We start from the raw sequence: 19,149 nt of genomic DNA on the forward strand, positions 1-19,149 counted from the left end.
GAAAATATAATTTAACAGATGTTTTGAATTTATTTAAGGGTAATACCAGTATATCCTTTGACATCTTATTGTAAATTTTTATACCTATTCCCTAAAAAGACCTATTGACTTTTTATAAACGATTCTTGGGGCAGCAAGTTTGTCTTTATATCTAGTATTAATATTATGAATATTGAGTTGTCACACGAATATTCTGATCATTGACCGTATCCTTATAGTCAAATGATGTCACATGATTAGGAGATTAAAAATTTGGACAATCTTCGTGATCAAATCTAATTTCGTGTTTTAATTAATCAATCAATTAATTTATCATTATCGCAAATAATGATAAATTAATTGATTGATTAATTACTGTACGTAGAAGTAGTACATTGGTATGATATACATTTGTAGTATATGATTGGCTGTAATTTTAAATTAATTAACTAAAGATTCCACTGAAAATCAGCGTTTGGGCAGTACAGCTGAGTAGTAACCAATATGGTCGCACGTGTATTTTTTAAAATAATTAATTATAATTTTTGTTATATTATGTATTTTTTTTTACATGTTATATGTTTGATATGAAATATATTTTACTTTCTTTTTAATTAATCTCTGTATTAGCATACACAATAAATATAAAAATTGTTACATTACATACAACGCGTACTGAAACTAAATAGGCAAACTAACTAAAAAACTAAAACAATGATAAGAACAAGAACGGGCCATTGTCCCTCAAACAAACACTTGTACACAATAGGTGCTACAGACAGTCCTCTTTGTCGGAGCTGCTTTGAAGCCGAAGAAACAACGGCTCACGTACTCCTGGAATGCGTAGCTGTGTCCACACAACGAACACAAATCGTCGTAATGGTGAGGACGTTCCCTGAAGCTATGAAGACACTCGGAGGCTGGTATTTCTGGTAGGAGCTTGGCTGGCTAGTAGTCTTGGCTCACGCTACACGCAACAGCCCAGATTAGAGGAAAATGCCGAGTATAGAGTTGAATTTTCATTTACATTAAATACATTATTTATTTTCACAAATAGAATAAAATATATAAATTTAAATGACATCTAAATGTGACACAGCCTTGATGGTCTGTGGTTTAGCATACCGCTGTACTCCAATAGTTGCGATTTCGATTCCTCGCACGGTACAAATAATTGTATTCATGAGTATGATTTTTTGTATCGGTCTGGGTGTTTTGTATGTATAATATGTACTTATTTACAAAAATAATGTTTTCATGTATTTATATAAGTTGTCTAGTACCCATAACACAAGCATTGCATATCTTAGGACTAGATGACGCTGTGTGAATTGTCCTGAGTTATTATATTACTAGCTACCTAACCCAAAATTGCTAATAAAAGTTTCATCGTTCTTCTTGTTTAAAAAATATCAATTTTCCATACAAACATCCCCTATTTTATTTTAAACCCTTAAGGGTAACAACAGACTTTGAATGTCATATTTATTTATATAAACATAAGTTTCAAACTTCTAGCTTTAAAAATAATTATACTTCCATAAATCCTTTCAACCCATTACAACCCTTTTTTATTTATATTTAATAACAAAACCTAAAAATAAATTTCATGCTTCTAACTTGAAAAATGACTATACTTCGTTATAATCTTACAACTCCCCTTTCAAACTTTTACAACCTTTTTGTTTTATTTATATATATTGAAATAACAGCTTAAAAAATAGGTTTCAAGCTTCTAGTTATATTCTATTATACCTACTTTTACAATGTTTAACTTAGTAAAAAATATTTCAATTTCTTATAAAATTAAATTGTTCATTTATTCCCCCCAGTAGCTAACGATGAATTTCTTGTCGCCCAATTAAACTTTCAATGTGAAATATGCAACAACTTCTAGATTCACGTTGGAGTTCAAATGTCCCGCGGGGACAAAAAGGGACAGTCGCCGGAGAGATTGGACCTCTCTGAATTGGGTTTATGCTTAAACTAACCTTTTAAGAACAAAGAAAGTTTAGAACTCTCTCGGAACTTTCTAAATAATTAATGGATTTAACAAACTCACCATAGTATGCAAATAAAAGACCTATGGATATATATTTGACTAAATTACAATGTAAGTTAATTCAATTTCCGGTGATAGTTGTTGTTCATCTACGGGATTTATATTTAATATTAGACATAGACACTATATTCATAAAATTATATTATATACTAGATATATATACCAGATAATATACTAGATTTAAAGACGTTCTCTTTCAAGAATTCTCATTAAAGTAATTTTTTGTAAGTATCGTTTAGACAAAGTCATCGAGTCTTATGGGTATAAAAATGTACTATAAGATACCAAAGGATATAATAGAATTATCTGCAAATAAATTTCAATATTTATTGAAGTGTATTTGTTGAGCAAAGCATATTACTCACTAAACGATTGCTTAAATGACAAACGTGCATGGCAATAGTTGTTCATGTACGGGATTATAATTTAATGTTAGACATAGACACCTATATAAGTATACAGTGTAAATACACTGGCTTTTAAAAGATATTTTGTTAAAAAAAGATTAAATTAACAATATTGTTAACAATATATTGAGTTATAGTTATAATGGGGTTGACATATTTGGTAACAAAAACCCTAAATTCAATTTAAATAATAAAAAAAGGTGAGATATTTATAAATTTACATTCATAGCCTATGTGTTTTTATGATGTATAGGTACGCTATATCATTGTAAAGTTTCATAAAAATTCATTCAGCAGTTTTTGCGTGAAAGTCTAACAAAAGTCATCGAGTCTTTTATGGGAATGGGTATATAAATTTACTGTAAGATACCAAAGGAAATACTGGAATTATCTTCTAATAAATTTAAAATATCTATTAAATCATATTTGTTGAGCAAAGCATATTACTCACTAAACGATTACTTAAATGACAAACGTGCATGGCAATAGTTGTTCCTGTACGGGATTTTAGTTTAATGTTAGACATAGACATCTACATAAGTATACAATATAAATAAACTGACTCTTGAAAATAGAAATTCTCTTTAGTTTCTAGCCAGTTCTTCTCAATCTGAATATTGATCTGGAGGGTAGGAAAAAATATTAATTAGACGTTCATAAGCGGCTAAAATGTTCTTCACATGAATAAATGATTCTATAATTTGTATTTGTTATTTTTTTAAATTAACAAATTTGTGTGGCTTTTATCAGAGTATACTACATGCTCCTTCTGAGATTACGCTCTTTAGGTGCGCTAATAAATCTCATTAGTTAAATAGATCCCTCCCAGTCACTAATTATTTAATTGTTGTTAATAATTAAGTGAAAAATCGATAAATTATTAAAAATAAAGTTAAATTGTTGTTAAAAAATATTTAGTTGTAGTTGTATTGGGGTTGACAAGAATTTAGATAATAAAACACATATTCATGAATTTACATTTATAGCTTATATGTTATTATGTATGTATGATGTATACGTTATATTATTGTAAAGTGTCATTAAAATCCATTCAGCAGTTTCTGCGTGAAAGTCTAACAAACATCCATCCATGCATCCACAATCACAAACTTCCATGTTTATAATATTAGTCAGATTGTTTGCTGGAGGAATATTGCAGTGGTTGATTTGTTTTAAATTGAAATAAAAATAATATTTTGAATGTATTGTACGTTGATTTTAATAATGACGCCACGGAATGTTCGAGAAGGAGTGCAAAATTGTATATAAAATAGAATCGATGTTCTGTGCCTGACGTTCGAAATTTGAAATTTGAAATTTTATTTTTAAATAAAGTAAAGGGCTATTTGCGATCGCAAACACAGATAAATGATAGACCTTGATAACAGATAGAAAAAGAGGCTTTTTTTATTACAAATAATTTTATAGCTTTATACAAAATGAGGTTTCCTGTGCTAGCAAAACCTATTAAATAATAAATAATTATATAATCTTAGACAATTAACAGCGTCATCTAGTCCCACGGTAAGCAGAGCTTGTGTAATGGGTATTAGACAACTGATATAATATACTTTAATATTATTATTTTTTTGTAAATACTTACATAATATACATAGCAAACACCCAGATCGATACAAACAATCATACTCATAAATGCAAATATTTGTATTGTGCGAGGAATCGAACCCGCGACCATAGGAAGTAAAGCGGTGTGCTAAACAGCTAGACCACCGAGGTCGTCAATAACAAACTATAAAAGATAATGAACACATTTAAGCCAATATCCTTTGCTCCCAACCCTCGCGTTCTACCAGTTTCAGTTGTATCAGCTCCTTTGGTTGGGTCACAATAGTCTTCACTCCAAGATTCAGTCTGCGTGGTGTACCTTCAGCCAACTCAACGCGGTACTTCTTGAAGAATGTTACAATGCCAGCCATCATTTGCATCTTCGCGAAGCGCATACCTGAGGAATAATTTTTTTCTGTAATGGCAATGGCAAACAAGCTGGCGGCTCATCTGATCACGGACACCACGTTGTCATGTGATACCCGTGATATTCATTCGTTGCCACTCCAGAAAATACTATGCTTCTTATACTGCAGTTTCACTGCCTAATCTGCACGCTACAATCGAAACATCTTTCTAATATTAGAAACGCGGAAGTTTGTGAATTCGTGGGAGTTTGTTCAAATTCAAATTTGAATTTGAATAGATCTAATGGATAGATCTTAATGAAAGTTTACTATAATATAGCTTATATATCAGAATAACAACATTGACTATAAATTTCATGCGGGAAACCGCGGGATCAGCTAGTAGTTTTTAAATAAACTGCTTTCTTCTCTTTCATGTGCCACATTTATTGTATAATAGGGGAAAGGGACTGCTAATAATGTGGACTGATAACTTTATTGCTAGCAACGTATGGTACATTGCTAGTAATGACGGGACCCTGGTGGAGGATAATAAAAAATGCATGAAGTTAGGTCAGTTCAGGTCAGCCCATCTTGACAACTTCTCTAAGAATTTATCAAGATGGTACCAGGGGAAACGTGTGGAGGTTATGCTGACATAATACTTTGCTAGCAATGGGATCAACGGTCATAATAATTCCTTTCTCCCCAATGTCATATTATATATGTATGCTGGTATTAAAATAAAGAAGTAACAAATTTATTTATCTTCAGTAACGGAAATTTCAATATCAAACCGCATTAATCCCGGAAACTGCGGTAGACTCTCCTCCTGTCATGTTAGATTATATTTGAATCCAGCTAAATATAGACGTGTCAAGTGTAGTCTCACCACAATGTCGATAATAATATTATACTAACATATTATAATGTTAATATTTTTAATAAATATGTGCTGGAAGTATTTAGTATTTGTTAATCTTATCCATATTTCCTTTGCAAAGCCAACAGCAGTTTTAATATATGAAGCAGTTAAGAATTATTAATAAATTACATTTCACCATGGCAGACTTATACATACAACATCTCGTCACTCTCTGTATATATATAGGAAAAAATAGTGGGGTACATCTGTCTCTTTCATTTATATCTCTGAACAACAGTCCATTCAGTACTTTTAATTTACGATGTTAAACACGATCACAACTTAGTGAGAGATATTTCCATCTAAGTACAGTATGAATAAAAAGTATATTAAACTGCTAACTTACCTATGCAAATCCGAGGTCCTTCGCCGAAAGGCAAATAAGTGTATGGTTTGATATTTTCCTTCTCGTCTCCGTAAAATCTTTCGGGTCGATACTCTTCGGGCTCTGGGAAATGGACAGGATTTTTATGCAGATGGTAAACTGGTATATGAATACGTACTCCCTTATCTAACACCGCTCCACATGGAAGAGTGTAATCCTCTAACACTTCACGTGTTAACACACCAAATACTGGATACAGACGTAGAGTTTCACTTAGACATGCCTCGACAAATGGTAGCTCTGTCACACAAATGTATTCTAATTTGTTATTATGTCGTTTCAAATATTCATCCACTTCTTCGATTAATTTGTCCTGTGCCTCTGGATTTTTTGCAAGCTCATAAAGAAGATATTGCAATGTTGTAGAAGATGTCTCAAAACCACCCGCAAAAAATATGACACACTGCGCCACCAGAAAGTCATCGTCTACATTCATAGTTATCTTCTCCCCTTCTCCTTTCAAGCTTGTTATTCTATCACCAGTAAGGTATTTCTGTTCATGAAACTTCAGCACTAAATCAACGAAGTCATGTCTCGCCGTCGGCGTGTACTTCCTTTCGGTAAACACGTCCGTCATTAATTTGTGGAAAAATGTGTTCACTTCGACCGGAAAGTTCTTAAACCCGAGACCATAGAATATTGCCGGCCAAATGGCTCGAGCAATAATTTTAAAGCCTCTATAATATGTCTCTAGAAACAAAGATTTCCCTATATATGTGAAGGGATTGTCGTCGGAAACTTCGTCCATCGTTTTTGTGTTTACACCGAATGCACACGTCCCTATGCTGTCCATAGTGAATCTTGCGAATAATGCCCTGATTCTTACTATTTGGTTCTTCCTAAATTCACGGTCAAGCATGCTCTCGAACCCGTGGCAGCTGTTTTCGATCAAGTAAAACATGTTCTTCATTTTTGACGAAGAAAACAGTGGCGTCAAGTTTTGCCGTAACAACTTCCACCTGTCACCGGAAGTGAAAAATAGACCTTTTGTGAAGACTTCTTTATCGCAGTAACTTGATATCTCTCTGCCGCTGCAGGAATAGAAGTCCTTTGTCATAATCTGTTTTATTACCTCCGGGTCTTGGACCATAAGCGTTGGTTCTGTTCCATAGAAGGCCCCAAAGTATGGCGCGTTGGGGAATTTTTGACATATTGTTTGAGCGACTTCGCCGAAATATCTTTTCATAAGTACGTAGTCTCCATAATTTCCAAGTAAAGGTAAGGGTTTCAGATATGGTATTTTTAATTTTCTCCAATAATTACTTTTTTCAACAATCGCATTGTATATTATTAGTAAAATTACTATTAACACAAATAAGGCTGTCCCGATCATGGTTAGTTAATTAATGCAAACTATGTTATATTATTTAATTTAACAGTTCGTAATAAATAACAATACAGACTGATAAATGACTAATGTGACCATGCCTAACGTTCTTTTGAGATTTTTTTTATAACTTTAATATACATACTCTTTCGCAGTAGTAATGTCCAATAATCATATGTATCTCAAAACAATACATACACACAACTCCATTTAGTCCTACGATAGCATAAATAGCATAAGGATACTATAGATTTTATATAATACTTATGTACATTTTTTTCGTAAACACATATGAATATACATAGAATACACCCAGACCAATACAAAACATTACACCTATGTTTGATCATCAGAAAAAAGGCTGTGCTAAACTGCTAGGCAACCGAATACGTCATTATATTTTGTAACAAACGTAACTTAACTATGAATATTGAGTTGTTCCGCGCAACATACTTAATCTTTTTCTGTCATAAGTACTTTTTCCTGACAATAACAAATAGAACATTAAAATAATTATCGAATATACCAAGCCGTTCGCGTGGGATACCGTGATCAAGTGAAATAGGGGTTTTTTATCATATAGGTGATAATACTGTTCATTATTATAGTTAAGGATATAAGGATTTTTTATATATGTAGGTATATATATTACTATAAATTATTATTACAATTAAGGACTTATATCTAACTTATATAACTGAATTGTTTTCACTGACTGAGTTTTGCAAATATTTTATTCAAAACATAAATTTATTTTGTAGGGGTTTAATAAGTTAATTTAGAAAACTGAAATATGTATATAATTGGTAAAATTAAAATGTTTAAAATATGTCAACAGCGAAATTCCTTAACAATAGAAGACACCGAATACACAACATTTCTAAATATATAATAAATAATAACCAAGGACAATTTATACAGCGCCATCTAAACCCAAGTTAAGCTAGCTAAAGCTTGTGTTATGGGTACAGAACTGATACAAATACATAGATACATTTTTTTTCGTAAATGCATACATATTATATTTAGAAAACACCCAGACCGATATAAACAGTCATACTCAGAAATACAAATGTTCGTGCCGTGCGGGGAATCGAACCCTCGACCATCGGAAGTAAGGCGGTGTGCTCAACCACTAGACCACCGAGGTTGTCACATTTTAGTAGCCAACGTTCTAATATATATAATAATGTTTTAAACTTGACGCGGTCATTATTTATAAATACGTATAACTAGTAAATCATGGGATCTTACCTTGATCTTACGTTTTATTTTTATTGAGCTCCCCATGATCATGGCGGTTGAAAAACTGCCGAAATATCAGGATCGCAATAAAAATAAAACATGGTAAGATCCCGTTATACTAATTATACGTATAAATATGTATATATTTTTTTAATTTACCAGTATTGTAGACATCACAAAATGAACCTAATTAAAACCCTATCAACGACTCCGGATCAACGAGGTGTCAGTCTAGATATTACTTGTAATAATCAGGCTCCATACTGGAGTTGGTACCTAACATTTGCATTATCTCTGAATATTCGGCCAGTTGCTGCGCAGTTATTAAATTATGATGATGTTTTAAATAATTATACACGCATTTATTTAACTCGTGATTTTCGAATGTACTTTGCAACTTAAAATTATCGTTTTATTGATTCAAAATCATTGATTTATTGATACATCTTACTAATATTGCTAATGCGAAAGATTGTGAGGATGGACGGATAATATAATAATAATAAATTTTTTATTTCATCTCCACAAATTACATAATTTTAGTTTTATTATATAAATGCTATCAAATAAAAATCACAAATATAATTTGTGGGAAATCTGGAGCCCAAACTAAGCCATAGCCTGTAACTTAGACACCAGGTCTCCCCTTCATATAAATTAGTTATACATCTAGTTTTAAGTTGTGCGTGTGTGTATGTGTGTGTGTGTGTGTGCGTATGTGTGTATGTGTGTATGTGTGTGAGTGAGTGATCTATATCGATAATTATGGATGGATGGACGTTCTTTAATATTTCACGCAAAAATTATGAATGGATTTTAATGGACTTTTAAATGAAACTGAAATCGTTAGTAACGTATCTGCAGCGTGTAACACTGGCGTTTTCATAGGCTATAAATTTTATACTATTTTATTATTAGTAGTAACTAGCAATGAAATCGCGGGCTCAACTAAGTTATAAGAAGAAATGATATTATTATTTATATAACACATTTCAGGACAGAACATTTGTTTCCGCTTTTGACGTAGAAGTCAACAATCGCATATATCATTAGAATTTAACGTTATTTTCCTAAAATAAAATAGCCTAAGTTGCTCTTTATTACATCAGCTACCTACCAAAAAAAGTCCCGTCAAAATCGGTCCAGCCAATTCAGAGGTTAGCCGGAACAAACAGACAGACACACAAAAATTGTAAGGAATGTAATTTTGATGTTTGTACCGTATTGATATTCGTATGCATGTAGTAAAAACGGTTATTACAATATTACAAAGACACTCCAATTTTATTTATATGTGTAGATAAAAGCTAGTCCCGAGATTTTTGATGTGACTGATTTTAATAAATATTTTACTTTAATTTCACGACACGCTTTTATATCATATAAAGTGCGTAATAGTAATGCCTTTGACAACCTCGGTGGTCTAGTGGTTTAGCATACCGTTTTACTATTCGATTCGGTCGCGGGTTAGATTCCTCGCACGGTACAAACATTTATATACATGAGTATGATTGTTTTTATCGGTTTGGGTATTTTCTGTGTATAACATGTATTTATTTACAAAAATAAATGCATCCATGTATTTATATCAGTTGTCTAGTACTCATAACACAAGCTCTGCTTAGCTTGGGACTAGATGGCGTTGTGTTAATTGATTTGTGATATGTATTTTTTTATATACATATATTTTATATATCTCCCTTTTTACAGGGGTAATTTCTTTCATTCAAACACGCGGGCATTTTATTATTATTATAGTTGCAAATTAACATATAAAGGTACCTAGTCTGTCTAGGTATCCAGTCGGCTGCCTTAGGAGTTACAATACCAGCTCTATATATTGATACTAATAATCACATCTCAGGACATCATGTTATTCACACAGCGCCATCTAATAATAGCCCAAGCTAAATAGTGTGTTAAGGGTACAGACAAAATTTATAATATTTTTAATTTCATGCAAATAAAATGGCAAAATGCATTTGATTGAAAGTTGTAACCGTCTTTTAAACGTGATAACCATCAAACTCTTTGTTTAATATTATATTCAGTTTTGACTATATTGACAGTTGTCAATATAATCTAAACAATACTTAACGAAACAAACTTATGCCCTATTGCCATTACCTATCAGATATTTTGGCTGGCAGTAGAGACAGCAAACTAATTAATATAACATTAACTAGTTGACCCGGCCAACGTTGTTTTACCATATAAATTAAACTTGCTATTGAAAAATAGGGGATGATGGTAGATGGATGAAGAATTAGGGTTGCATGTATTTTTCAATCCTAAATAATAATAAAATGAAAATAAAATATTATGTCGAAAAAATAACAAAAATATATTTAGGGGTCCCTTACCACTTAGGGGTATGAAAAATAGATAGTAGCCGATTCTCAGACCTACTGAATATGCCTACAAAATTTCATAATAATCGGTCAGGCCGTTATGGTAGGTAGGTATGGTAACTAACATTGTGACACGAGAATTTTATATATAAGATATATACTAGCTGACCCGCGCCACTTTGTCTGCATTTTTGTAACATTTTCGTTGCTCCATTCCTATTGATCTATTGATCTTAGCGTGATATTATATACCAACAACCTTCCTAGGCAAGTGGGCTATCCACCACCATAGTAATTTACAGGACCGGTCCCTTTTTTAATATTAGTGTAGATGTATATACACTAATAAACACGTAATTTAATTTATTTAAAATTTTTTTGTACATTAACTTAATTGGTTGTATGCTAATAAGCGATCAATCAATCTTTCTCTTTCAATCTTAGTTTAATCTCCTGTATGAGCTGAATCACCAATGTGTTGGGACCAAATCAATTTTAGTGAAGTATCTTCTATTATTCTCACGCTATACTTCTTCAGGATAGATATATGAACTCTAATGTTAGTGAAGTATGTTCTGTTATTCTCACGCTATATTTCTTCAGGATATATATATGAACTCTAATGTTAGTGAAGTATCTTCTGTTATTCTCACGCTATACTTCTTCAGGATACATATATATGAACTCTAATGTTAGTGAAGTATCTTCTGTTATTCTCACGCTATACTTTTTCAGGATAGATATATAAACTCTAATGTTAGTGAAGTATGTTCTGTTATTCTCACGCTATATTTCTTCAGGATATATATATGAACTCTAATGTTAGTGAAGTATCTTCTGTTATTCTCACGCTATACTTCTTCAGGATACATATATATACTCTAATTTTAGTGAAGTATCTTCTGTTATTCTCACGCTATACTTCTTCAGGATAGATATATAAACTCTAATTTTAGTGAAGTATCTTCTGTTAATCTTACGCTATACTTCTTCATAATAGATAGATGCATAAATCATTATTTAAATTTCAACACATTTAGTTTTTTCTACATTAACTTAATTAGTTATATTATCCTCGCCGTATACTAATAAACGATCAACCCATCCTTCTCTTTCAATGAATCTTAGTTTAATCTCCTGTATGGGCTGAGTTACAAGTGTGTTGGCACCAAACTCTAATTTAAGAGGAGTATCTTCTGTTAGTCTCACGCTGTATTTCTTCAGAACTGTGATTATGCCAGGTATTATCTGCATCCTTGAAAAACGCATTCCTGTAACATTAAAAAAAATACATTTTAGGTTTTTTAAATACAGTAGGTGGGTAAAATGGCGGTTGCCCTAATCTTGAGTAACTGATCCCGTCCATACCATTACTTCTTTTTCACTCAGGTTTCATCCTGACTTCTTTATTTTAAGCGAGAAGTTAAGAAGTTAATATAGAGAGAAGTAGCCCGCCAACTTTCCTAAGCATTAGAATATCAAATAGTAACTCTTTCATTTTATATATTTACATCTTATATATGTATGTATAGGATCATTCTTAAATTTAATCCTAGTATGTAATATTTATGTATTGTTATTCAACATTATCAGTTGTTTCCTGTATTTATCTCCCTTCTCAAACGCTTCTATCATGACCCCATTTTATGTAAAGACTTTTAAATACATTAATTTTATGATTATAGTCATATCTCGGTGACTGTTGTTGTCTAATGTACTTTAGTATTAATAAGAATTTATTATGTATATTTGTCAATAACAGATTTTCTTAAAATATAGATTTTAAACTTACCTATGCAAATACGAGGTCCTTCACCAAAAGGTAGATAAGCATACTGTCTGATATCACGTTTTGCATCGCCCAAAAATCTGTCAGGCTTATACTCTTCGGGGTTTTCAAAATATTCAGGATTATGATGCATATGATAGACTGGTATATGTACACGTACTCCTTTATCTAATACTGCACCGCAAGGTAATGTGTATTTTTCAACAACCTCTCGGGTAATAACGCTGAGAACTGGATACAAGCGAAGTGTTTCATCAATACACGCCTCAAGGAATGGCAATTCAGTAGTGCATCCATAACCAATCTTATTGTTATTCCTTTTTAAATATTCGTCTATTTCTTGTATAGCTCGGTTTTGAATCTCTTCATTTTTTGCAAATTCATACAATGTATAATGTAAAGTCGTCGCTGAAGTTTCGTAACCTGCTGCAAATATGCCAATACATTGAGACACTAGAAAATCATCGTCCACCTTTTGACTTATTTTGGTTTGATCCCCTTTAGAGTTCTTTATTCCATCCCCGGTTATGTAATTTTTCTGTTTCAAGTTTAGAATTAGATCGACAAAGTCATTTCTCGACGTTGGTTTATATTGGCGTCCAGCAAATACGTCTGTCATTAGTTTGTGGAAAAAACTAACAATATCATCTGGAAAGTTTTTAAGTCCTATACCATAGAAGACCGACGGCCACGCTGATCGTGCAATTTGTTTGAATCCTCTGTAATTTGTGTCCTTGAATATCAGTTCCCCCATAATAGTGAAAGGATTATTCTCGGAGTTTCTTTCCATTGTTCTTGTTTCGACGCCAAATATGCATTCGCCAATGCAGTCCATAGTAAATCTTGACATTAGAGCTCTCACCTTTATAACATTGTTTTGTTGACATTCATAATCGAGCAAGTTTTCGAACTCATGCGCACACTTCTCTATCAAATAGAACATGTTTTTAATTTTTGCTGATGAGAATAACGGTGTCAGATTCTGCCGTAATAATTTCCACCGATCTCCATAGCTGAAGAACAAGTTTCTTGTAATAAGTTCTTTGTGCGCGTAATCTGCTATTTCTCTGCTGTTGAAATAGTAAAAGTCCTTTGCCATGATCAGTTTTATAACATCAGGATCCTGAACCATAAGTGTGGGTTTACATCCAAAGAATGCTCCTACGTACGGTGCCTTGGGGTATTTTTGACAAATCTCCTGCGCAACTAGCCCCATAAACTTCCTCAGGCATATATATTCCCCGTAATTACCAACGAAAGGTAACGGTTTGCTGTACGGTATGTTCCATTTCTTCCAATAATCGAATTCTCTTTTTGAAACATGGTATATAAGATAACAAATAACAAATACAATAATGAGAATCTGCGCTATCATGACGACTCTTAGGACGTTGTCACTGATTGTAACCGAGAATGTACTGACTTCACGCACATCGATAATAAATCTAATGTGTACAAACAAGTGACGTATGTGACCATGCGTTAGAACTTTTGTTAGGATATTTATTTACAGTTTAATACCTACATGAAGATTGGGTCAAATCATAATATGTATAGCATTTTTTCGCAATATTTTGTGAGTTACGTAAGAAATGCGAGAAAAATTTCTGAAACATCTAAACTGCTACTTATAAACCAAATAATTTTTTTTTGGACTTTGGTTTTTTATCATATATCATAACTTTGGGATTGTCATTAAGAAATGTTATTAAGATCCGGTCAGTAACTTAGACAGACAGTCAGACCTTTTGGAAACTAGACAACTGATATAAATATATGGACACATTTTTTTGGAAATAAATACATTTAATATACATAGGAAATACCCAAACCGATACAAACAATCACACTTATGAATACAAACAAAGCTTGTACCGTGCGAGAAATCAAACCCGAGACTATCGGTAGGTAAGACAGTCATTAAAAAAATTGATAAAATATAGAATTCTTTATTTAAATAAACTTAAATTTAAACACTTTAATAATCATACTTATTTCTTTTTATTTATCACTCTTTCCGAAAGCTCAAGCTCATTCTCATCCAAAGAATATCGAGCAAGAATCTTGCGTGTTGCTCTTTTAAGTAAATAATTCTCGTAAGTTTAAGTGAAACTTAACATTTTTAAGTGGAAATGTGTGAATACAAACTACATACCAACTAGCACTAATTCATTAGAGTCAATACATTAAAAACGTAATCAACTTGTCGTAAGTTAAGTCGTAGTGACTAGTACCACAGATAACATAATTTAGTACTTACATGTTGCACTCGTAAACGAGTATCATAGATTAAGATCCTGTAAGACAGACAGACTTAAGCATTTAGACTATTAGTATAGATAATATGTAAATATTTTACATTTTCTGTACATTCCTATAAATTATTGTTTCCAATATGAACACCCGAGTCACGGTCGTCATTGCTACAATGTAACTACTACGGCCTCGCCCGCAAGATCTCCTTCCTGTGATGAACAATTAAAACTATGTTACTAGTTATTACTGTCATAAAGTAGAACGATTTGATTGTCTCTTTGTAATCAATACACTCTAGTATGCATTTACCTAGACATCTTGTATGATATTTTATCATATTTAGTTACATAACCAGTTGATTTTGTACTTCATATTTTGACTAATTAATGAAGTGCTATTTGGTAGTTTGTATTCACACATTTCAATTTAAAAATGTAGTTGCAATAATTATTTAAAACAGCAACACGCTAACTTCTTGCTCGTTCTTCTTGTGATGGGACAGCTTTCCGAATGAAAGGTAGAATAAAAAAAATAAGTAAGGCTATTCGAAAGGGCTTATTTTAAGTTTATTTGAATAAACAATTTTCTATTGTAATAAATTATTGTTAAAAAAAAACGATTTTATAAATCTTTCAAATATAGATAGCGTGTAATATAGTCTATATTATTATTCTAATTGCCGTCATCTTCTTTCAATAAATCCTACATATTAAATCACATGAAGATCATTACAATAATTGCACCGGTATGTCGCTAGTAGTATATTATTTATTAAATGTTACTAGAACGGTAAATAAGACATACATTACATATGAATTTGGATGGTTATAAGGGCAGAGGAGGGCCGAGAATGATATGGATTGATTGTGTGAAAGGTGGTATAATAGGATATAGAACGAAATGTCTGCGAAAACGGTTAAGTAATGGAAAGAATAAGTATTACGCCGATCCCAAATGAATGGGATAAGGAAGACGCAAATGATGACTAAAATGGTAAAGAAACTGATGGCCCACATGATGGTAAGTGGCAATGGTGGCCTGTATTCATGAACAGCACCACAGACATCAGGTGACAGCCGTGGTACCTCGTAACTCTCTTTCGAAAGACAAAGAATACAAGAAGAATAATGATACAAACATACACATTTAAATATAGATAAATATATGACATTTAACCTTCTGTATCAGTCATACATTGAGATTAAGTAGGTACTTATTAGTATCATTAATATAAATAGTTACAAAAACAAATTAGGGAAGGTACTCACAATCATTCTGTTTTTAGCTGATAAATAACTACGTCACATGTCGAGTAATGTGAGAAGGAACTGAAGGTGTCCTCAATTCTACTTAGCTTGAGACGAGACTTCGCATCGCTTCGTGTGCCCTACCGAATGTACTTTGGACTGTGTTATGAGGAATTGTTCGACATGATGTCTACATGATGGCTAACTTTTACTAACACATCGCTCGCCATCAACAGGGAATTCAACCCCACACGCTAGAGCCTTATTGGTCGCGGACAGTGCGGTTTTACAGGAGCTTCTTCCTGCGTACACTTAGATTGTGAAATGAGACTTTGTCACGAGATTACAGCATGAGGTTTTTTCAAGAATTAAGGTTTCGCTAAAGCTACTTATTGAAAGCTCTATAATTTTTTTTTCGGGTAGGACGTGTAAGATAATATGACTAGTAATCTCATTGCTTGCAACATACCATGTATATTCACATGCGGTCCCGCTTGAGAACATCATGGAAAATAACTTCGGGCATTAGACTGATCTGACTAAACTCAGTTCACCTCGTCAACAAACTGATCTTGCGGTAGTGCCCCGCTAGCATTTAGGGCAGACGGATGCATAAAAAATAATGAAAGAAGCTCTTCAATTGGTGCCGTAGTTTACTTTCCTCTAAAAACAATCTCTCTCTTAATAACATTAATATACATTGAGGAAAAAAAAAAAGCAGATTGCTCCAAAAACGTTCGGAATACACATAGCGAGTTGAAGGTTGAATAAGTAACGATAAACAAATGAATCAAACACGAGTTGCAGGAGCCATCGAGGGTTCCATAACTGAGTAGAGGATGAATGTTTTGGCCTGCTGTACATACTCGTACCAATAAATCAATTTAGGTAGCGGCTTGTGCACATACATACGTACGCACAGGTGCAAGTTTAATCACTTCTCTCAAGTTTTCCCCATCGTAAGGTTGCTTAGTTAAGAGATCGATTCTTAACAATAATGTCGCCCGTTGTTGTCTTATTATATTATTTATATATATGTATATCTAGCGATCCGTCACGACTTGGTACGGTGAATTACATATCTTTGAATTACTCGGCTAATTCTATATTATAATACGCATGTGTAATACGAGGGTCAAACTGAAAGTTCTTAGAAAATCAAAAACTGATTAAATTAGCAAGTTATTACCTTTATTTTATCTTTTCAAAATAGTGTCCATTCACGTCAATACATCGCTGCATCCGATAGAACCACTGAGAAAAGCACTTTGCCCACTCGTCCTTAGGGGTCTCTTTGACGGCCTTCTAAAACGTAGCCACCGAATCCTCGGCGTCCATAAAACGTTTTCTTCGAACTTTTTCTTTCATTTTTCGGAATAAATAAAAATCGCAAGGTACGAGGTCGGAGCTATAAGGCGAATGACCCAGTGGTTCTACGTCTGAGGTCGCCAAATAATCGATCATTTGCCTGGCGGTGTGCGACGAAGCATTGTCGTGGTGAAGGAGGATCCTACTGCGAGGTCGTTTCTCACGCACTTTTTTCAAAACACGTGGCAAACAATTGTTACTGTACCACTCTGCAGTAACTGTTTTTCGATCCTCTAAAACAATTGTCGCGTAATGACCTGTTCTTCCAAAGAACGAGGCCAACATCTTTTTTCCTATGCTTCGACCTCCCTTCACTTTAGTTGGCAACTCCTCAGAAGGAAACACCCACTGAGCTGACTGTCTTTTAGTTTCGGGATCATAACAGTAAATCCAGCTTTCGTCTCCCATAACTATGTTAAACACAGAATTTGAGTCACCTCCATTAAATCTTTCATGCATTTCACGGCACCAATCAACCCGACGGAGTTTTTGAGCCTCAGTGAAATTATAAGGTATCCACCGGGCACAAGGCTTCCTGACCGCCAAATGTTCATGGAGGATTTTGTGCACTTGACTCATACCAATCTTTAAGCTTGCCCCGATCTGCTGATAGGTCACTCTTTTGTCAGTCTCTATCATACGCCGCACAACACGGATGTTATCTTCGGTTGTCGCCGTAGAAGGCCGTCCCTCACGCAAATCATCGGTGAGATTAGTGCGACCACGTTTAAACTCATTAAACCAGTTGTAAACAGTGGCACGAGACGGGGCTTCATCGTGGAAGTCCAATAGTAGTCTATCATAACTTTCTTGTTGACTTAGATGACATCGAAAGTCATGAAAAATCATCACACGAAAATTTTCTCGTGTTAAGTTCATGATAACGTTACACAGACTATTTTCAATTTGCCGCCAAACCGTAAAACACATGACATACGAATAAATTATATACTCAGTACTATTCATAAAGAGTTCCATTTTCAAAATTTTAACAATATTTTTTATTATATTGCTCTCAAGTAGCCAGTTCTAAAAACTTTCAGTGTAGCCCTCGTACATATAAAACTACCTCTTGAATCACTCTATCCATTGTTAAAAACTGGTTTAAAATCCGTTGCGTAATTTAAAAGATCAAAGGAAATAAAAAGGGGAAGCGACATTATTTTATACTATGAAAGATTGTGTATATAACTGTATTTAATGTTTGAGGAACTAAGAGTTTCATTCATTCATTTATAATTATTTTCGAACAACCCCTTCCCCTAGAAGGGATTGCTCGGAATGGAGATCCTTGTCATTCAGTCAACCTCCACTGGTACCGCGATATAGAGTACAAGATAATAGTTTGCAAATATCCATTTTTAAAATCCTGATCATAGCCGGTCCACTGTACAAACTGAAACATTAATATGTGCATGTCCGAAATTGCTATAAAAAACTTCGCAGGCGTTATTTACCTAAGTACAATAAGAAACTTTCTCTTCTAAAATCATAAATTAGTTAGACATACTTTCTCACATCCGAATAATAATATGTCCACAATCAAAGATTCTAACCAATCTTAGATTGATCTTAATATGATAACTCTATTTTTTTACGCAGGTTAGCCATCGATGTATTTCTCTATTTAAAATTAAATAGCAATGATCACCTACTGAATGAAACGTTCCACCGGCGACCCATGCTGGTAATGTATGTATTCTTCTATAAGCTGTTAATCACGACTTCGTCCATGTTGAGTTAAATTTGATATTTTTTTAAATAAAAGTAGCCTAAATTACTCAATATAGTGATTTATCATTGACTTCAATCGATCCAACCGTTTCTGAGATTAACAAGAACAAACAGATAGACAAAAATATTTAAAATTATAGTTTTTGTAAAAGTGATCATAT

General features: G+C 33.2%; 2 protein-coding genes across 2 annotated transcripts; both read right to left on the reverse strand.

Moving 5' to 3' along the window:
* Positions 1–4,005: 4,005 nt before the first annotated feature.
* Positions 4,006–7,004, reverse strand: LOC131847598 (cytochrome P450 6B2-like). The gene is made up of 2 exons (XM_059197200.1): positions 5,633–7,004; positions 4,006–4,411 (listed from the first exon to the last, which is right to left on the reverse strand). Exons 1-2 carry the CDS (start codon positions 7,002–7,004, stop codon positions 4,221–4,223), a joined length of 1,563 nt encoding a protein of 520 aa, XP_059053183.1. The 3' UTR covers positions 4,006–4,220.
* A 4,358-nt stretch (positions 7,005–11,362) lies between these two features.
* Positions 11,363–13,789, reverse strand: LOC131847590 (cytochrome P450 6B2-like). Its single transcript, XM_059197189.1, has 2 exons — positions 12,387–13,789; positions 11,363–11,865 (listed from the first exon to the last, which is right to left on the reverse strand). Exons 1-2 carry the CDS (start codon positions 13,756–13,758, stop codon positions 11,651–11,653), a joined length of 1,587 nt encoding a protein of 528 aa, XP_059053172.1. The 5' UTR covers positions 13,759–13,789; the 3' UTR covers positions 11,363–11,650.
* Between the last annotated feature and the right edge of the window lie 5,360 nt (positions 13,790–19,149).

The sequence above is a fragment of the Achroia grisella genome, unplaced genomic scaffold (assembly GCF_030625045.1).
Source record: "Achroia grisella isolate CSIRO2021 unplaced genomic scaffold, CSIRO_AGI_Agris_v1 utg109, whole genome shotgun sequence".
Taxonomy (NCBI): Eukaryota; Metazoa; Arthropoda; class Insecta; order Lepidoptera; family Pyralidae; genus Achroia; species Achroia grisella.

Excerpts from the sequence above, each read along its gene's own strand:
- LOC131847598 (XM_059197200.1), bottom strand. The coding sequence starts at position 7,004 with ATGATCGGGACAGCCTTATTTGTGTTAATAGTAATTTTACTAATAATA. Across the intron at positions 4,412-5,632 it reads AGGACCTCGGATTTGCATAG|GTATGCGCTTCGCGAAGATG; the intron begins GTAAGTTAGCAG and ends ATTATTCCTCAG.
- LOC131847590 (XM_059197189.1), bottom strand. The coding sequence starts at position 13,758 with ATGATAGCGCAGATTCTCATTATTGTATTTGTTATTTGTTATCTTATA. Across the intron at positions 11,866-12,386 it reads AGGACCTCGTATTTGCATAG|GAATGCGTTTTTCAAGGATG; the intron begins GTAAGTTTAAAA and ends TTAATGTTACAG.